The sequence below is a fragment of the Vulpes vulpes genome, chromosome 8 (genome assembly GCF_048418805.1).
Source record: "Vulpes vulpes isolate BD-2025 chromosome 8, VulVul3, whole genome shotgun sequence".
Lineage (NCBI taxonomy): Eukaryota > Metazoa > Chordata > Mammalia > Carnivora > Canidae > Vulpes > Vulpes vulpes.
The window spans coordinates 93,593,405-93,610,145 of record NC_132787.1 but is presented as its reverse complement, the minus strand read 5'-3'; the positions used below and the strand labels follow the sequence as shown (position 1 = coordinate 93,610,145).

Sequence of the window (16,741 nt, the reverse complement as noted above, 5' to 3'; positions counted from 1 at the left end):
CCAGGATCAAGTCCCACATCAGGCTCCCTGCATGGAGCCTGTTTCTCTCTCTGCCTATGTCTGTCTCTCTCTCTCTCTCTCTCTCTCTCTCAGAAATAAATAAAATATTTAAAAATAAATAATTAATTAATTAAATTCTACTCCCAAAACCAGTATTACACTGTTAACTAGAATTTAAATAAAAATGAAGAAAACATTAAAATAAAATATTCACATCAATATAAAAAAAATTGAGGAAGAATGGGAGATTTAAAACTTAATCGCAAAAAGAACTTAATCTCAATATCATCTGAAAGAACAGTCAAATAAGAACATCAAGAATATTTGGTAAAGGGATCCCTGGGTGGCGCAGCGGTTTAGCGCCTGCCTTTGCCCCAGGGCGCGATCCTGGAGACCCAAGATCAAATCCCACATCGGGCTCCCGGTGCATGGAGCCTGCTTCTCCCTCTGCCTATGTCTCTGCCTGCCTCTCTCTCTCTCTCTCTCTCTCTCTCTCTCTCTCTGTGACTATCATAAATAAATAAAAATTTTTTAAAAAAGAATATTTGGTAAAATGCGCTAGCTCTAATTTCAGAACATTTAAAACTGTTTTAGTAATAAGCACTTTATGAATAAAGTTTTAATTTCCTTAACAATCCTATGAAAAACATAGCTTCCTCTTATTAAACAAGTGAAGAAACCAAGATGCAGAAGTTAGGTATGACTGTATAAATGATGGTGAAAGAATTCAAATTCTCATTCAGGTCCATATAACTGCTAAACTGAACCACTGTGTTAGGATGTACACTACTTTATACTGAAATATATTATAACACAGAATAATAGAATATAATGTAGAATACACCAAAGAAAACAAACACCCATTCAGAATATGATAGGCAGCCCAGGAACTAACTCACCGTAGTTCAAAGAATTTCATATAAGATTAATAAGCACAAAAAATAAATGAAATGGGAATGGATTATAAAATAAGTGTTGTTTTAAAATAGGGAAGATTCAGATCCTCATTTCACAAATTTAATTGACAAAGAAAGAAGAAAAAAACAAGAGATTTGTATATTTTAAATTCATAAAACTCTACAAACTTCTGTAACTCAAAAATTACACTCTGAACCAAACAGAAAACAACTAAATGAGACAAAGAATCTGAAACAGTTTTTTTTTTAAGATTTTATTTATTCATTTGAGAGAGAGAGAGAGAGAGCGCATAAGCAGGGGGAGGAACAGAGGGAGAGGGAGAAGCAGACTCCCCACTGAGCAGGAAGCCCGACGACGCAGGACTCGATCCCAGGCCAAAGGCAGATGCTTAACTTACTGAACCATCCAGGTGCCCCAACAGGAATAGTTTATATATATATATACATATAATTTATATATAAACTATATATAGTTTATGTTATATGTATATATACATACATATCATAATCACATATATATGATTTTATTTATTTATTCATGAGAGATGGCGGGGCAGGCAGGCAGAGGGAGAAGCAGGCTCCCCGCAAGGATCCCAATGCAGAACTCGATCCTGGAACCCCAGGATCACGCGCAGGGCCAAAGGCAGGTGTTAAACTGCTGAGACACCCAGGCATCCCACAGAACAGTTCTTAATGTATAAAGAGCTTACGTTCATAAGATTTTAACAGAAAACAGCTTCCTGGGCAAAGTACATAAACAGATAATTCAAATAGAAAATAGAAACATAACAGTTTTTTAAATGTTCATTGATTTCACTTAATAATTGGAGAATGAATCCTATGCTAAATCCTTCAGCCCTGGATTTCTAACAATATCAGTTATTATAGAGCTCATACTTGAATAGCATTGAATAAAAAAAGGAAATCTACAACCAATATAATTCAGTGCGATTAACAAGCAGCACTGTTCAGAATGCCATGAGAGACCTCAATGAGAGACTCAACAAAGGCTTTCCTAGGTTACCAAAACACAAACCCAACAGGTTGAAGGCAAAAAGGACGAATTCTAAGTGTTAAAATAGGATGTATAAATGATCAAAGGCCCCTGGCCCTTTGGAGATCATACAGCTAACTTCTTTTAAGGTTTTAGGGCAATGTATGGGTAAAGGTTTGAGTTAGGGAGGAAAGGAGGGAAGGAGAATCAGACTATGAAGAACTACTAAGGGTTTATAAGCCATGTTAAAAGTTTGGGATGCACACTGAAGACAATGAGGAAGCATATTAGCTTAAGCAGGGGAAATGATATGATCATATACATGTTTTTGGAAGGTAACTCTAGATCACTACACAGTATAGGAAAGGGTTTGAAAGAAGACAAAACAGGAGGAAAGATGGAAAGATGACCAATTAGGAGTCTTCAATAATAACCCAGTCATGAGATGTTAATGATAATCTAGACAAGAACAGGGTCAGAGAGCGTAAGAAGGAACAGCCTGAGATGAAATTTATTCACAGGACCTAGACATTGACTAGATAAAGAAGAAAGAAAAAGGAAGGAGTTGAGTTGAGGACAATGTCCAATTCTAGTTGTAACACCTGCACAGATGGTAGCTCACCGGACTCGCAGAACAAGAAGGGGAGATGCAATTCAGTACATATGAAAGATGTGTAGCACACCAAGGGCAACAGAGAGCTAGAGATAGTCTAAAACTCAAGACCAATGTTGGCTTAAAAAGATCTGGTGGGGCGCCTGAATGGAGAGTCAGTTGGGCATCCTAGCCTTGGTTCTGGCTTGGGTTATCATCTCGGGGTGGTAGGATCAAGCCTTGCACCAGGTTCCACACTCTGCTCATAGTCTGTTTAGGACTCACTCTGCCCCTCCCTTTGAAAGAAGGGAGGGAGGGAGGGAGGGAGGCTGGTTGGTTTGGTAGTTATAGGTGGAGGGGGAAAGATTTAGTAGTTATTAACAGAGAGAAAAAAAATAATAAAAATAATAAAAACACATCTTTTATCTGTTAGACTGACAAACTAAAAATTAATTTATTACCATTAGTGAGTAGACATTGGAAAAATTGGTTTTCTCATGTCTAGTAGTAATGGAAAAAAAGGCAAAATTTTCCAAAATTAAATTTGGCAATTATGTCACATAACGTATATCCAAGAATATTCTGCAACTCATTCCACTCCCAAGGACTCCCTTACCTCTTAAAGCATTCTCTACATTTTTTTCAAAGTACATATCTTCTAAAATTTTATCTATTACACTTACTGTTTTATTGTCTATCTCCATCTAAAATAAGCTGAATGAGATCAGGGGTCTATGTCCATTTTATTGATTGACATATTCCAAGTACCTAGGACAACATATGGCACATGATGGGCACTTTGACATATTATCTGAATGAGTAAATATGAAAGAACAAATGAATGACTCAAACAAGTGAGAAGATATTATTTTCATCTATCTGGTTGGCAAAGATTTAAAAAGGCAGTATTCAGAATTGACACGGGTATAGGAAAAATAACACTCTCATATATCAGTGCTGAAAATGTAAACTGGTACAACTATTCTGGAAGTCAATTTAACCACCTGTATCATGTTTTTAAGTATATAGACCCTTTGACATAGCAATCACAGTTTTAAAAATTTACCCTAAGCTATGAATCAGATAATGGTATTAAAAATGTATACTGAGAAAGATGCCTATCCAGATCCACATATCTATCATAAAAGAAAAAAATTGGAAATTTCAATCTTTATCAATAAGGTTATAAAAATTATGGAACATCCAAAAGATAAAAATACTATATAGCTATTTTAAAAGAATGACATTAAAAAATATACTGGCATGAAATAACTTTCCCAACATAGATAAAAAAACAAATTACATTAGCCTTACAGGAAGATTTTAATTTACATAAAATAATATGTGGGTCTGTCTATACACATAGAGAGAATATGGAAGTGTGGTCACCAAAACTTTAACAAAAATTACCTTCAGGTGCTTGGGCTTTAATTTTTACTTTCTTCTTTATGCTCTTCTTTATTACTTGAATTTTCTATAGAGTATATCATCTTTCTAATCAGAAAAAACAAAGCTATTTTCATTTAGAAAACCTCAGAAAGCTCTGTTTCTAATCCCCTTATGGTAATATACAGTAAGAAAGAAAACTTATTTTCAATCATAAGGGCTTTCTATCAGATTGGTAGACTTTAAATATCTTGACTTCTATTTCACCTTAAATCTAAATAAAGGTTTCAACATTGTTTTAGGAAACTATTCCCAGAAAAAAGAACCCACCAGCAATGCCCAAGCTAGTGTTACTGGAGACCAGATATTAATTAAACTCATGCTTTCTACCCATCGAGCACTTTTTCTGTGTTGATCTAACACATGCTAACACTTGTTCAAACACAAAGCCAAACCAAACCAACAACCCCCCCTCCATGTTTAGCCCGTATTAAAAGCCTCTATTCTAAAGTGTATGCTTCTTGGAAAGTGTGAAAATTATACTGTTCAACCTACCCAAAAAATCAATACATTTCTCTATCTTCCTATTAATCTCAGAAATCAATTTGGAAATCACATAGTATCATAGAAAAAAGAGGATCATAGGAAACAAACAGCACAGACCCTAGCTCTATTATCTGCTAGCAGCTTAATCACGGGTAATTTACTTATTTTTCATTGTGGTTCAGTTTCCTCATCTATAAAATGATGATACCACAAATGCTGTAGGACTGATACAAGGCCTATATGTATTGCCTCAGGCTTTATATACCTACCACATGTCTAGTTTGTATGAAGCATCAGATGCTAACTCATCCCTTCATACTGAGGACAGCAAACATCACCATTTCTTCTGCCAAGACTTCCCAATGGAAACTTCTAGTTCTGGTATCACAACACTTCAGCCATATCACAATGTCTGTCACCTTACCAGAGTAAGAACTACTTTATATCTTACTTATGCTTGTTTTCAGCACCCAGTACAGTGCCAGGTATAAAAACATAAATATTGGGAAAATGGTGAATAAAGAAAGAAAAATTGAGAAAATTGGAGAAAAAAATGAATGGATTTATCAAAACATCTAAAACAAAAAAAGCCTATTTCTAGTATATAGCTGTCCCTCTATTAAATAAAAAAAAAAATCACATCATGAACTACAAATTTTAGGTAAAAGAAGCTAAAATTAACCCGATTCCTTCAAAACAAGTTAAACAAAAGCAAGCCATACCAATGATATACATTAAATGACAGAGAATGTTAATAAAAAGTCAGCCTCAAAACCTCCCATGAAATTTTCTGATATCAAAATCTATTTCTGTATCACGTTACTGACAACAGAGCTATCCCATAAAATTAGAACAAATCTCCTGATGATAGTTTCTTAGCTTCTATTATATAGTTCAAATCCAAACAAATAACAAATCACACACATGCACGCAGGGTAGCCAGGTGAGAGTCAGAAAAAAAATTTTTTTTGGTTTTCCCTTAGCCATCAATAAAACAGATTTGCGAAATTGCTGAAAAAAAAAATCTAAGAAAGTGTCCCTGAGTGCATAAAAGAAAGGATCTGGAATAGAAGAAAAGTTTCTATTAGAAGAATCTGCTGTTATAGAACAAAAGAAAAAGAGGAGTAAATGAAAGTAACTTAAGCCTCATTTTAAAAAATAAAAAATAAGAGTTATCAGTGCAAATAATCAAATGAACATTTCACCAAAATCTACATGGGAGAAACTTCAAGAAGTTGCATATTTAAATTTGTTCAAAATATCTCTAAAAAAAATTACTTAAAAGTACATACAATCTATCCTTTTCTAATAAAAGTGCTATTAGACCTACCGGACAGAGCATTATGGTCCTGTAACTATCATGCTAATTATGTAAAAGTAAGTGATGAAGCTGATAATAAGTATTTGAAAACTATTGGGTCCTTAATTTAACATTACATTAGCACTAATGTTGTTTAACCAATAAAAAGTGCATGACAAAAGCTGCTTTAACATGGATAAAGGTAAATGTAAACAGAAAAACTATCAAATTTGAATCAGGGAAAGTGTAAACTAATGAGGTTTTGGGGAATCAAAAAGTTACCTGTTTATCTGCCAACTGAGAAATTCCTAATTCAGAATCTTTTTAGTAGTCTTAGAATCCCTAAACTATCATCTGACACTTGTTACAAATTAAAATATTCCAGATCATGTAAATATTTCACATTTGACTATTTTAGTTCAAAATAAAAGGCATTAAACCTGAGGATATGAGCTTTCTAAAGACAATCCTTCCACCTTGGTTTTAAAAAAATAATAAAAAAGAGGGGCACCTGGGTGGCTCAGTTAGTTAAGCATCTACCTCCAGCTCAGCTCATGATCAGCTCAGCTCATGAAGCCCTGCCAGCTGGCTCCCATCTCAGTGGGGAATCTGCTTCTCCCTCTGCCTCTGCCCTTACCACCACTCATGCACGCTCTTTCTCAAATAAATAAAATATATAAAAATAAAGTAATAACTCTTCTTAAAAAAAAAAAATCACACAATCAGTTTAGAAAAAAAATAATCTTTAATTGACCAATAAACCAACTTACTATCACACACAAAAGCATATACAATAAAAGTTTCCCAGAATTGTGTCCAAACAGCAGGAAAAAAAGTCCTCAAAGTTATAACCATAAGTAAAAATATACCATAATTCTAACCGTAAGCTAGTAAAAATCACTCTAAATTTTTTTTAAAAATTGATATGTTACTTACATTGTAAAATGAAGGTAGGGTTTATGTACAGCAGCAGCTGATGGCTGTTTCTTTGGTGATCCTGAGTGACAACTGGTCTCAAAAATTGATAAAGCATTCTCATCTTCACTATCATCTAAAATCAGAGTTTCTATATCTGTTAAAAAAATTCACAAAGATTATGAGGCTTATAAAGTCCTTTAATATTAGTACCCCATCAAAGCTAAGATAAATGTTTTAAAATTATGTGACATTAATCAGTTACCTATCAAATAATGCAGATCAACCAGGAAAACTGACAAACTGCAGTTTCTTAAGTAATTTGTAAATGAAATTAATGGAATTCTTTTACCTTTACAGACTAAGTGCTACGAGATGTGATTTGGAAGACTTCACTGACTAACTACAAGAAGTCTGGAAAAGAAATGTCATCTTGGAGTGCCCAGGTGGCTCAACTGGTTAAGCGTCTGCCTCTGGCTCAGGTCATGATCTCAGGGTCATGGGATCAGGCCCCACATCAGGCTCCTTGCTCAGCAGGGAGTCAGCTTCTCCCTCTCCCTCTATCCCTCTCTGCCCAGTCTCTCTCTCTCTCTCTCAAATAAATAAATTTCTTATTTAAAAAAAAAAATCCCACGTACTTATTTTTTTTTAAGATTTTATTTATTTATTCACGAGAGAGAGAGAGAGGGAGAGAGAAAGAGAGAGAGGCAGAGGCACAGGCAGAGGAAGCAGGCTCCATGCAGGAAGCTCATTGTGGGACTCGATCCCAGGACCCCAGGATCACACCCTGAGCCAAAGGCAGATGCTCAACCGCTGAGCCACCTAGCATCCCAAATCCCAGGTATCTAAAAAAAAAAAAAAAAAAAAAAATGATACTCTCACAAAACACCCACATATTTACTAAAAATCTGTAAGTTATTTTGACCAAAACCAGTATTTCATATACAATACCTTGCTTAGCTACTAGGGGCTTGAATTATGGCCAACTCTTAAAAAAGCAACAAGGAACAAACTGACTTATTTTTTAACATAGTACACATCTATACATCTAGTTAAGAGAATCAAGAATTCCAAGGAAACAAAACCAATCTTAAAAATGCAGTCATTCAAGTAATATTAGTCTCTATATGGGTCTGCCATCTGTTATAGCTCAATGGACAAACTGAACTATAATCTCTATTGAGAGTGCAATACTAAAAAATTTATCTGCACTACAACCTGGGTGGGTACTAACAGCTGTGCTTCATACATACCTAACAAAAGTGTCAATTCGTTCAAAAAAAGCAATGCTACACATGTAGGAGAAATGAGAGGAATTAAGATTGATAGAAATTATACTCCTCTCCAAAAAAAAAAAAAAAAGAGGTACAGAACTGTGCTACAGGTATAGATTTCAATGGATTTTATAAGCTAAATACTTAGTACAACTAATATTGCAAAAGTTAAGATAGTCAGAATGTCCCAAGAGGTAACAAACAGAACATTCATTCTTTCTTTTGACAAAGATTTACCAGGCAGCTACCATATGCTAGGCAATATGCCAGGCCTGAATATATCCCGGTGAGTGAAACACATATATTTTCTATACTCATGGCAAATGTAAAAGAATAACACATAAATAACCTTATGAGGAAACTCAAATTAATGTCTGTACGTGTTTCATTTTAATAATATGAAAAAGTACTTTATAGTACCTTCTTTCTTGTCACTCTGGCTAATTTCAGCATGAGGAAACACTTTTTGCAAGACTGCTAGGATGTTGTTGAAGCTTCTTTCCAGCAGTGGTTTTATGATGGGGGATAGTGCATGTCCCGAAGACATGACAGCACGCTGAGAAGCAGGCACAATATTCTGCATTGCATGGTAAAAATCTTGGGCATTGAGCACTATTGAGGAAACATCTAGCTGCAGTTTATGACTGCTAGCATAGATCTGAGGGTAACGCCTCCGCAGGGCAATCAGAGCAGCTTCAGTGCACAGGGCCTTGATATCAGCTCCACAATAACCTAATGCACAAAAGGAAAAGAATAACAAAGGTAAGTTTATTCTCCCAGTACTAACTATAGTTTGCAAATACATACATGTTTATCAAAGGAAATAATTAACACTAAATCAGTAATTACGTGCAGTTTTATCAGCAAAATCTGACCATTTAAGTCACCTAATAAAATTACTCTGTGAGACTGAAAATGTTTTGAATATTTTATTTTCTTTTTTTTTTGTTTTGAATATTTTAATTAACAAAGCATGAACTAATGATATCAAAACTAGCCATGTGGGATCCCTGGGTGGCTCAGCGGTTTGGCGCCTGCCTTTGGCCCAGGGCGTGATCCTGGAGTCCCAGGATCAAGTCCCACATCAGGCTCCCGGCATGGAGCCTGCTTCTCCCTCCTCCTGTGTCTCTGCCTCTCTCTCTATCATAAATAAATTAATTAAAAAAAAACCTAGCCATGTATTTTGTGCCAAAATCACTGATTATAATTAATGTACACCTTTCTTCAGGAAAGATTTTTAAAGAATACATTTCAGCTCAATCCTTTATCAATATTCCTAATCATTAGTTTAGTCCTCATGACATTACACTTACCTATAAACTTTTCTAATATTACTAATTACCAAACATATATCAGGGAGTAGTACAAAGTAGAACATATGTAGAAATTTCAAGAACAGATCTACTCTACTACCAACTTTATGGATGCAAGCCACAGCAAGTTTATATCTAATTACTCAAAAAATTATACTTTAAAGTTGTCATCATCTCTGATCATTTCAAAGGTATTAAAGGGAATAAGAATTCATTGATTTTCCGTGTTAACTTCCTTTTAATATATGTTTAGCTTAAAATAACTGATAATCTAGTTCTAAGGGTTATACCAACACAGGTTATTGTCCATTACCCATACTTCACTGATTATGTAGTTAACAGATCAAGCCTCCAGTGCTTTTAAGTCATTTCACTCATTTAAGCAACAAATACAAAAACACACAAACTGTTAGGTCTCAACCACAAAAAAGAGAAAAAAAACTCAAACCAGCCATGTTGTTTTCATATCAGCAATTAAACTTGCATTTGGCCACCTTTATCAGTTATGCCAGCATTGGGAACCACTCAAACTAGTTTTAAAATTTTAAACCTGGGGATCCCTGGGTGGCTCAGTGGTTTAGCACCTGCTTTTGGCCCAGGGCGCGATCCTGGAATCCCGGGATCGAGTCCCGCATCGGGCTCCCAGCATGGAGCCTGCTTCTCCCTCCTCCTGTGTCTCTGCCTCTCTCTCTCTATCATAAATAAATAAGTAAATCTTTAAAAAATAAATTAAAAAAATAAAATTTTAAACCCTAAGCTCTTCAGAGTGGCATCAAGTTTATCTTTTTATACTTCGTAATAACCTTGTGCAACACTTAAATAATGAAAGGAAAACCATGAGCAGAAAAGAAATAGCCCCAGACTAATTGACAGAAAAAGAACATTAAGGCACAGAACTATATAAATTAAAATTAAACTGCAAGTGACCCACACATCTACAACTAACTAACTAAGTGTATGTGTGTGTGTGTGTGTATGTATGTATGTGTGTGTATATATATATATATATATATATATATATATATATATATCTCCCTATTATTAGTAAGGCCATGATCCTTTAATCAAGTCCTACAAAAACAGAAAAATCCTCCTTACTCTGATCTCTTTTTTCCATAGCATGTGCCACCTTATCATTTACCTAATATGTTTATCGTCTACCTTCCCCAACTAGAATGTGAGCTTTGTGAGGATATAGGTAATTCATCAGTTTTGTTCACTAAACATATCTCATATACTGAAAAAAAGGCCTGGCCTGGCATTCAATAAGTATCCAATAAATATTTCCTGAGTGAAAGAATGAATGAAAAAAGAAAGGAGTAACTCCAAGGTTATAGTTTGGGAATGTATAACTAACTGCAAGGTTATCATTTACTGCCATAAAAAAATGGAAGAAATATATCTACTGGGCTTTTCTTTCCTTTTTTTTAAAGAAATCTAAATTCTTTTATTATTAAGCCAACTTCTATGAATAAAAATTTCAATGAAAATTATGAAAAAACAGAAAAATATTACATTCTTAAAGAAATATTTATTCAAAGTGAAGGGAAAACTTAATATGACCTGTGAAAATCTAATTTGAAAACTATAACCAAATTAAGCACTAACATTGTCCCATGACAGCAACCAATCTCCCAAATAATTCTTCAGAATAACCAAATTTACCATTAGTATTTCATTTTCTATTGTATTTCTCAATAAAAAAAACCTAAAAAAAACGTATCTTTTCCTATGCTGAACATCTCTTAGTTATATTCATTCAACAAAATAACCGTACAATACCAGCTCAGTTACAAATAGTTAGTGAAATAATCCATTTCAAAGGAAGTAAAAAATAAACAACCATCTTCAAACAATATAAACAACCACATTTGTTTTTCTTCTTTAAAAGCATATACACAGTTGGTAAACATATCACATGATCCTATTTCTAAGCAAAAGCTTAAATTTTTTTAAAAAGCTAAAATAAAAACCTCAGAAACAATGCAAAACAGAAAAGCAGCCACTAAAAGGTATTTTATGTAGAAATGATGCCCATAACATCTGTTTGACATAATGTTAGTAACATACATAATAGCAATGTACTGTTCATTTTTGCTTAATCTACTAAAGATAAGTTAAAAGTTTATCAACAATAAGTTCCACTTAAATAAATCTTCACTTGGATTACCATAATCAATAGACTATAATAGAGAAGATTTCTCTTCATTACATTTTCCTGTGAATGAGAATTACTGGTTTATATCTTAGTTTTCAATACTGACTACTGATCTGAATAAACAACGAAATTGAAAAAAAAATAGATTCCCAACAAACTTAGTAAATCAGAATCTCTGGTGATTTAATATCATAAATGAGTATTTTCAGAAAGCTTTTTAAGTGATTCTGATATACTAAACAAAAAAACTGAACTACTGGCTTAGTAGCTTCCTTTACTAAACTCTAAAACAAAATTAAAATTACATGATAATCATGGCTAAAGAGATTATATTTAAGGTCACATGTCTTGTTGTAAATAAAAGCATAAGGGATCCCTGGGTGGCTCAGCAGTTTAGTCCCTCCCTCAAGCTCAGGGCATGGTCCGGGAGTCCCAGGATCAAGTCCCACATCGGGCTCCCTGTATGGAGCCTGCTTCTCCCTCTGCCTGTGTCTCTGCCTCTCTCTCCCACTCTCTTCCTCTCTCTCTCTCTCTCTCTCTCTGTAGTCTCTCATGAATAAATAAATCTTTAAAAAAATAAAAGCATATTTTTTCACTCTCCAAAGGGTCCTGATTTAGAAAAAGATATAGATAATATGATCATTTTGTATATACAGGAAATACAGCTATTACAGTTAAAAGCTGATATTAAGGAAACTATCAACATCCCTTTCATAAGAGTTCCATAATCATATTAATAATTCTACCATTACAATCCTAATACTCTGATGAATACAAATATCTAGATACCAAAGGAGAGCATTCTTTTTTTTTTTTAAGTAAGCTCTATGCCCAATGTGGGGCTTGAACTCACGACCCCCGAGATCAAGAGTCACGTGCTCTACTGACTGAGCCAGCAAGGCATCTCAAGAAAAAGCATTCTTAAATACTGCCACTTATGGAAATTTGTCTGAAAAACTGAAAATATAAAAAGGTTATAGACTAGACAAGTGAAATACTAAAATTTTACGAAGTTATTGTAGAAGTAAAACAGCAAACGTAACGAAGGCCCACAGATAGACGCCTCACTGATACACTTTCATTGTTTGTGAAAATGAATAGAGAAACAGGATTAGATTTGAGATCCTCATAACCTTAAGCTCCTACTATTTGTGCACGTGACCTAGACATTGAAATTACGTGAGGACTACTTTTAAAAATCTCACCTATTATGCATGCAAACCCATCCACGTACTTGGGAATTTATCTCAAGGTAAAAGTTACCAAATCCATAACCTCTAACATGAGGTCAGTTGTCTTTGCAGTTTCATCAAGACTACATATTCTTTTTGTTAGGCATAAATTTCACTGAACTGAACCCGTGTATGTTAAAACATGTTCGGGATACAGAAAGTGATAAGTTCATAATGAATTTAAAATTTATTACTATTTCATTCCTGTTTGAAGACCTGCATTTGATTTGTTTTAATGTGAAACTGGCTTCTTACATGGAATATATGTCAAAATCAAAAACAGAAGTCATTTAGTTATAATGGATTTTTACATCACTCTCCAGAAAGAAAATGGTGTAAATATAAGCAGATTCTAAACCGCCGCCACCGCTGCCACCCACAAAAGGCAAGAAATGTTTTTTAGTCCTATAAGAAATTATGTCTTTAAAATGTTTAAACTTAAGAAACTGATTAAGAGCTAAAATAAATCACTTGGAATAATGAGAAGTAGTGGCGTTTGGAAATGAAAAAGGAAACTAAGATTCTTATATTTAGGATGAAGGATTAAGAGTGTAGTATTTCAGATGGTAGATAGGGTAACAGTAAGTAATTGTAAAACACCTATCTTTTAGGGAGTTTCCAAAATTATTTGAAGACTTCTGCTTATTTCAGTTAAGGATCATTCTGTGACAAATTCACAGAAAAATCTACAAAGAATTCCCAGTCTGACTGATACTCTAATAAAATAATATCACAAAAGTAGCAGGAAATCAAAGGGGTCAAATTTCAAAAAGGGAAAAGACTGGATTTTGTACCAAATACCACCCTCTCCCATAAAGCAGCACAAGGCTTTGCAAAGGTCAAGCCAAATTTACATGAAATGGGTTTGGCGCATGCTCTCTTATACCAGGCAAAGCTTAAACTGGAGTAGTGCTGGAGAGATTTACGTTTTCTCCTCACCAGAAGATGTCGAGGTCTTTGTGGTTCAAAAGCTGAGGGATGCTGCTTCGGAGATGGAGGTCCCTGTGGATGAAGAGGATAATTCGGATGTAGCTAACTGAATGGACTAATGTTCTATTTAAGTTTTAATATTTGATGGTGGATCACAATGATTTTTTAAACTATAGTTGTTCTTTCTGGTTTTGGTAACTTTGAAGTTTTCCCAAGTAGACTGCTGATTGTTAGTGAACTTATTTTGGGGATTTTTTTCATAATGCTTAAAAAGTTCATGGAGAAAGATTTTTTAATTTTTATTTGTGAGAGAATAAGAGGAAAACAGACAAAAGATAGAAAAAGAATGAAGGAGAAATATCAATGTGTATACTCAGTTGCTTAATATGTATTCATTTTTAATTCAGACCTAATTAGAGTCAAAACCTTGAATTCCAAAAACCTTGAATTCCATCTCCTATGTAAGATCATGTATGCACATAAAATACTCTCATTACATCCTTTTAGGACAGTAGTATTCATTCATCATTCACTCTGTGGGGGGGCGGGGGGATCTTCCACTCTGTGAATAATCTAACATTAAATTCGAAAGTTTTGTATTTTGGGAAATACTAGCAGATGCCAGTAAGTATTTTCTTTGAAGACTCCTCTCACTCAACTTCTTTTTAGACCACAGGCATGAAGATGAGCCCATCAGGTAATCTGCAAAGTAAAAGACTATAGTCCTGCCTTCAACATGGATCTTTATCTTTCAAGGTTAAGCTTATTTTTCCTAGTAAAATTTCTGAGGGAGAAATCCCTAAAAGGACACACTGCAGTAATATTATGAAAATCCAGCACTGAATGAAAAGCATATTACTTCTAGTTTTGTTAATAATCAAACACCTAATGGCAGCTAAGATTGTAATTTAGAAATGTTCAAACTTCAAGTGAAACGTTCAAAATAATTTTTACACTTAAAGGCAGAGCCAGCTGTGTCTATTGCACAAAGAAAGAACTATACTCATTCACATTCCAAACATAAGGGGAGGCTGAGCAGAACAAACAACAATCAAAGAATTCAAATAATAGCACTCACCAACACATTTTTCAGCCAATTCACCTAAAAAAGCATCTGACAATTTTGGATTCCAGTCCCTGGTATGGATTTGTAAAATATGTTTTCTTGCCTAAGAAAAAAAGTACAAATAAGTACAATATCAACAACCACTCAAATATATTAGCTGGAAGAAATTTATGCACTAATCATATCCCAGAAAAACAACTTCATTTTAAAAGCAATTTAAACACCATGGCATCCACATCAACTCTGATTCCCATAATAATAATATAGTAATATGTAGCAGAGATCATGTATATGTGTTTCACAAACTAACATTTAATATTCTGAGAGGTGAAGGACTTGACTAGTGGAACATATGACTAAGTGATCTAGGACTAGATTCAAAACTAAGCTTCACTATTGTACATCAGATCATTTCTACCATCTAAATACATATGAACAAGAAAATTTAATGTGTTATAACATTTATAATCTTTTTATTGAAAAATAATTAACAGTGTTAAAAGTTTGAGATGTACAAAATAATGATTCAACAATTCCATACAAAAAAGAAAAAATCCATACATTACACAGTGCTAATTTTTTTTTTCTTTTAAAGTAGGCTCTAGGGATGCCTGGGTGGCTCAGTAGTTTAGCGCCTGCCTTGGGCCCAGGGCATGATCCTGGAGTCCTGGGATCGAGTCCCACATCAGGCTCCCTGCATGGAGCCTGCTTCTCTGCCTCTCTCTCGCTGTGTCTCTCATGAATAAATAAATAAAATCTTTTTTAAAAAAATACATAAATAAATAAAATAAAATAGGCTCTATACCTAACATGGAGCTTGAACTCACTACCCTGAGATCAAGAGTTGCATGCTCTACCAACTGAGCCAGCCAGGCACCACTTAGGAGTAACTTTTAAACAAACTATAGTTTTAGATTTCACAAAACTTTCGGTTATATCACATGCATGAGTTATTATAACTGATAATCAACTAAACAAATAATTTAAAACTTGAAAAAAAGTTTTAAGTTGAAAATTTTTTCAATGAAATAAAGAAATATAATGCATATTACCTTATAAATTAGTTGATGCCTTGGCATTTAATAATAGTTCAGTAAAAATTAATAATTCATTTTTTAAAAATTAAGTGTTTGAGCAATTCTAACTTTTTTTCAACCTTAAATCTGACTGTATAGCACAACCAAGATTTTAACATCTTGATTTCAAATTAAATATCTTCTTCCACAGTCAAAAAGAAACTGAAGTAGTAAGAATCCACAATCAGCTGATAACACCATCATGAAGACTGACATCAGACTTTTATTTTCAGTTTTGCCTTATTTCAAGGAAAAAACACTTTGTAAAACTTGAATGCACTCATTCCAACAAGACTGCTACTTGAGTTTCTTAAGACCATGAAAAAGCAGGGGTGCCTGGGTGGCTCAGTGGGTTGAGCAGCCAGCTCTCAATTGTGGCTCACATCATGACCTGAAGGTCCTAGGATCAAGCCTCAAGTCAGGCTCCATGTTCAGTAAGAAGTCTGCTTGAGGATTCTTTCTCTCTCCCTCTTCCTCTACCCACCCCTGCTCTTGTGAGCACACACTCTCTCTAAAATAAATAAATAAATCTTAAAAAAAAAAAAAAAAAAGACTATAGAAAAGCAACTTATAGGGATCCCTGGGTGGCTCAGAGGTTTGGCGCCTGCCTTTGGCCCAGGGCATGATCCTGGAGTCCCGGGATCGAGTCCCACATTGGGCTTCCTACATGGAGCCTGCTTCTCCTCTGTGTCTCTGCCTCTCTCTCTCTCATGAATAAATAAATTAAATCTTTAAAAAAAGAAAAAAAAAAGAAAAGAAAAAGCAAGTTATAACCAAGATGATAATCTTAGTGGCTTGATGAGAAATTTGGGGGTCCAGGACAAAAACATAAAGAACTCCAAAGTCATAAAGATAAAACTGTGCTCAAAAAGTTGATAAAATCTGGTATCAATAGCTATTGCTCTAACTCCAAGTTCTAAGTTAGGTGTTCAGCTATCAGAAATAAAGCAATGATGTGACACTTATTTTCTCCCAACTTGAAGTACTTGTATATTTAAAAAGTATAAAATCAAGGTCAAAAAAGATATCATCCTGAGAGCTT

At 34.3% G+C, this 16,741-nt stretch overlaps 1 protein-coding gene across 4 annotated transcripts in view; it reads right to left on the bottom strand.

Moving 5' to 3' along the window:
• ATAD2B (ATPase family AAA domain containing 2B) overlaps positions 1 to 16,741 on the bottom strand; it is a 153,955-nt gene that overhangs the window by 60,659 nt on the left and 76,555 nt on the right. For all 4 annotated transcript variants that reach the window (XM_072767583.1, XM_072767584.1, XM_072767581.1 and 1 more), the window contains exons 15-17: positions 14,636 to 14,726; positions 8,345 to 8,656; positions 6,672 to 6,807 (exon numbers count right to left, since the gene is read on the bottom strand). In XM_072767583.1, the coding sequence (XP_072623684.1) occupies positions 6,672 to 6,807; positions 8,345 to 8,656; positions 14,636 to 14,726 (539 nt within the window). The remainder of the gene's footprint in view (positions 1 to 6,671; positions 6,808 to 8,344; positions 8,657 to 14,635; positions 14,727 to 16,741) is intronic.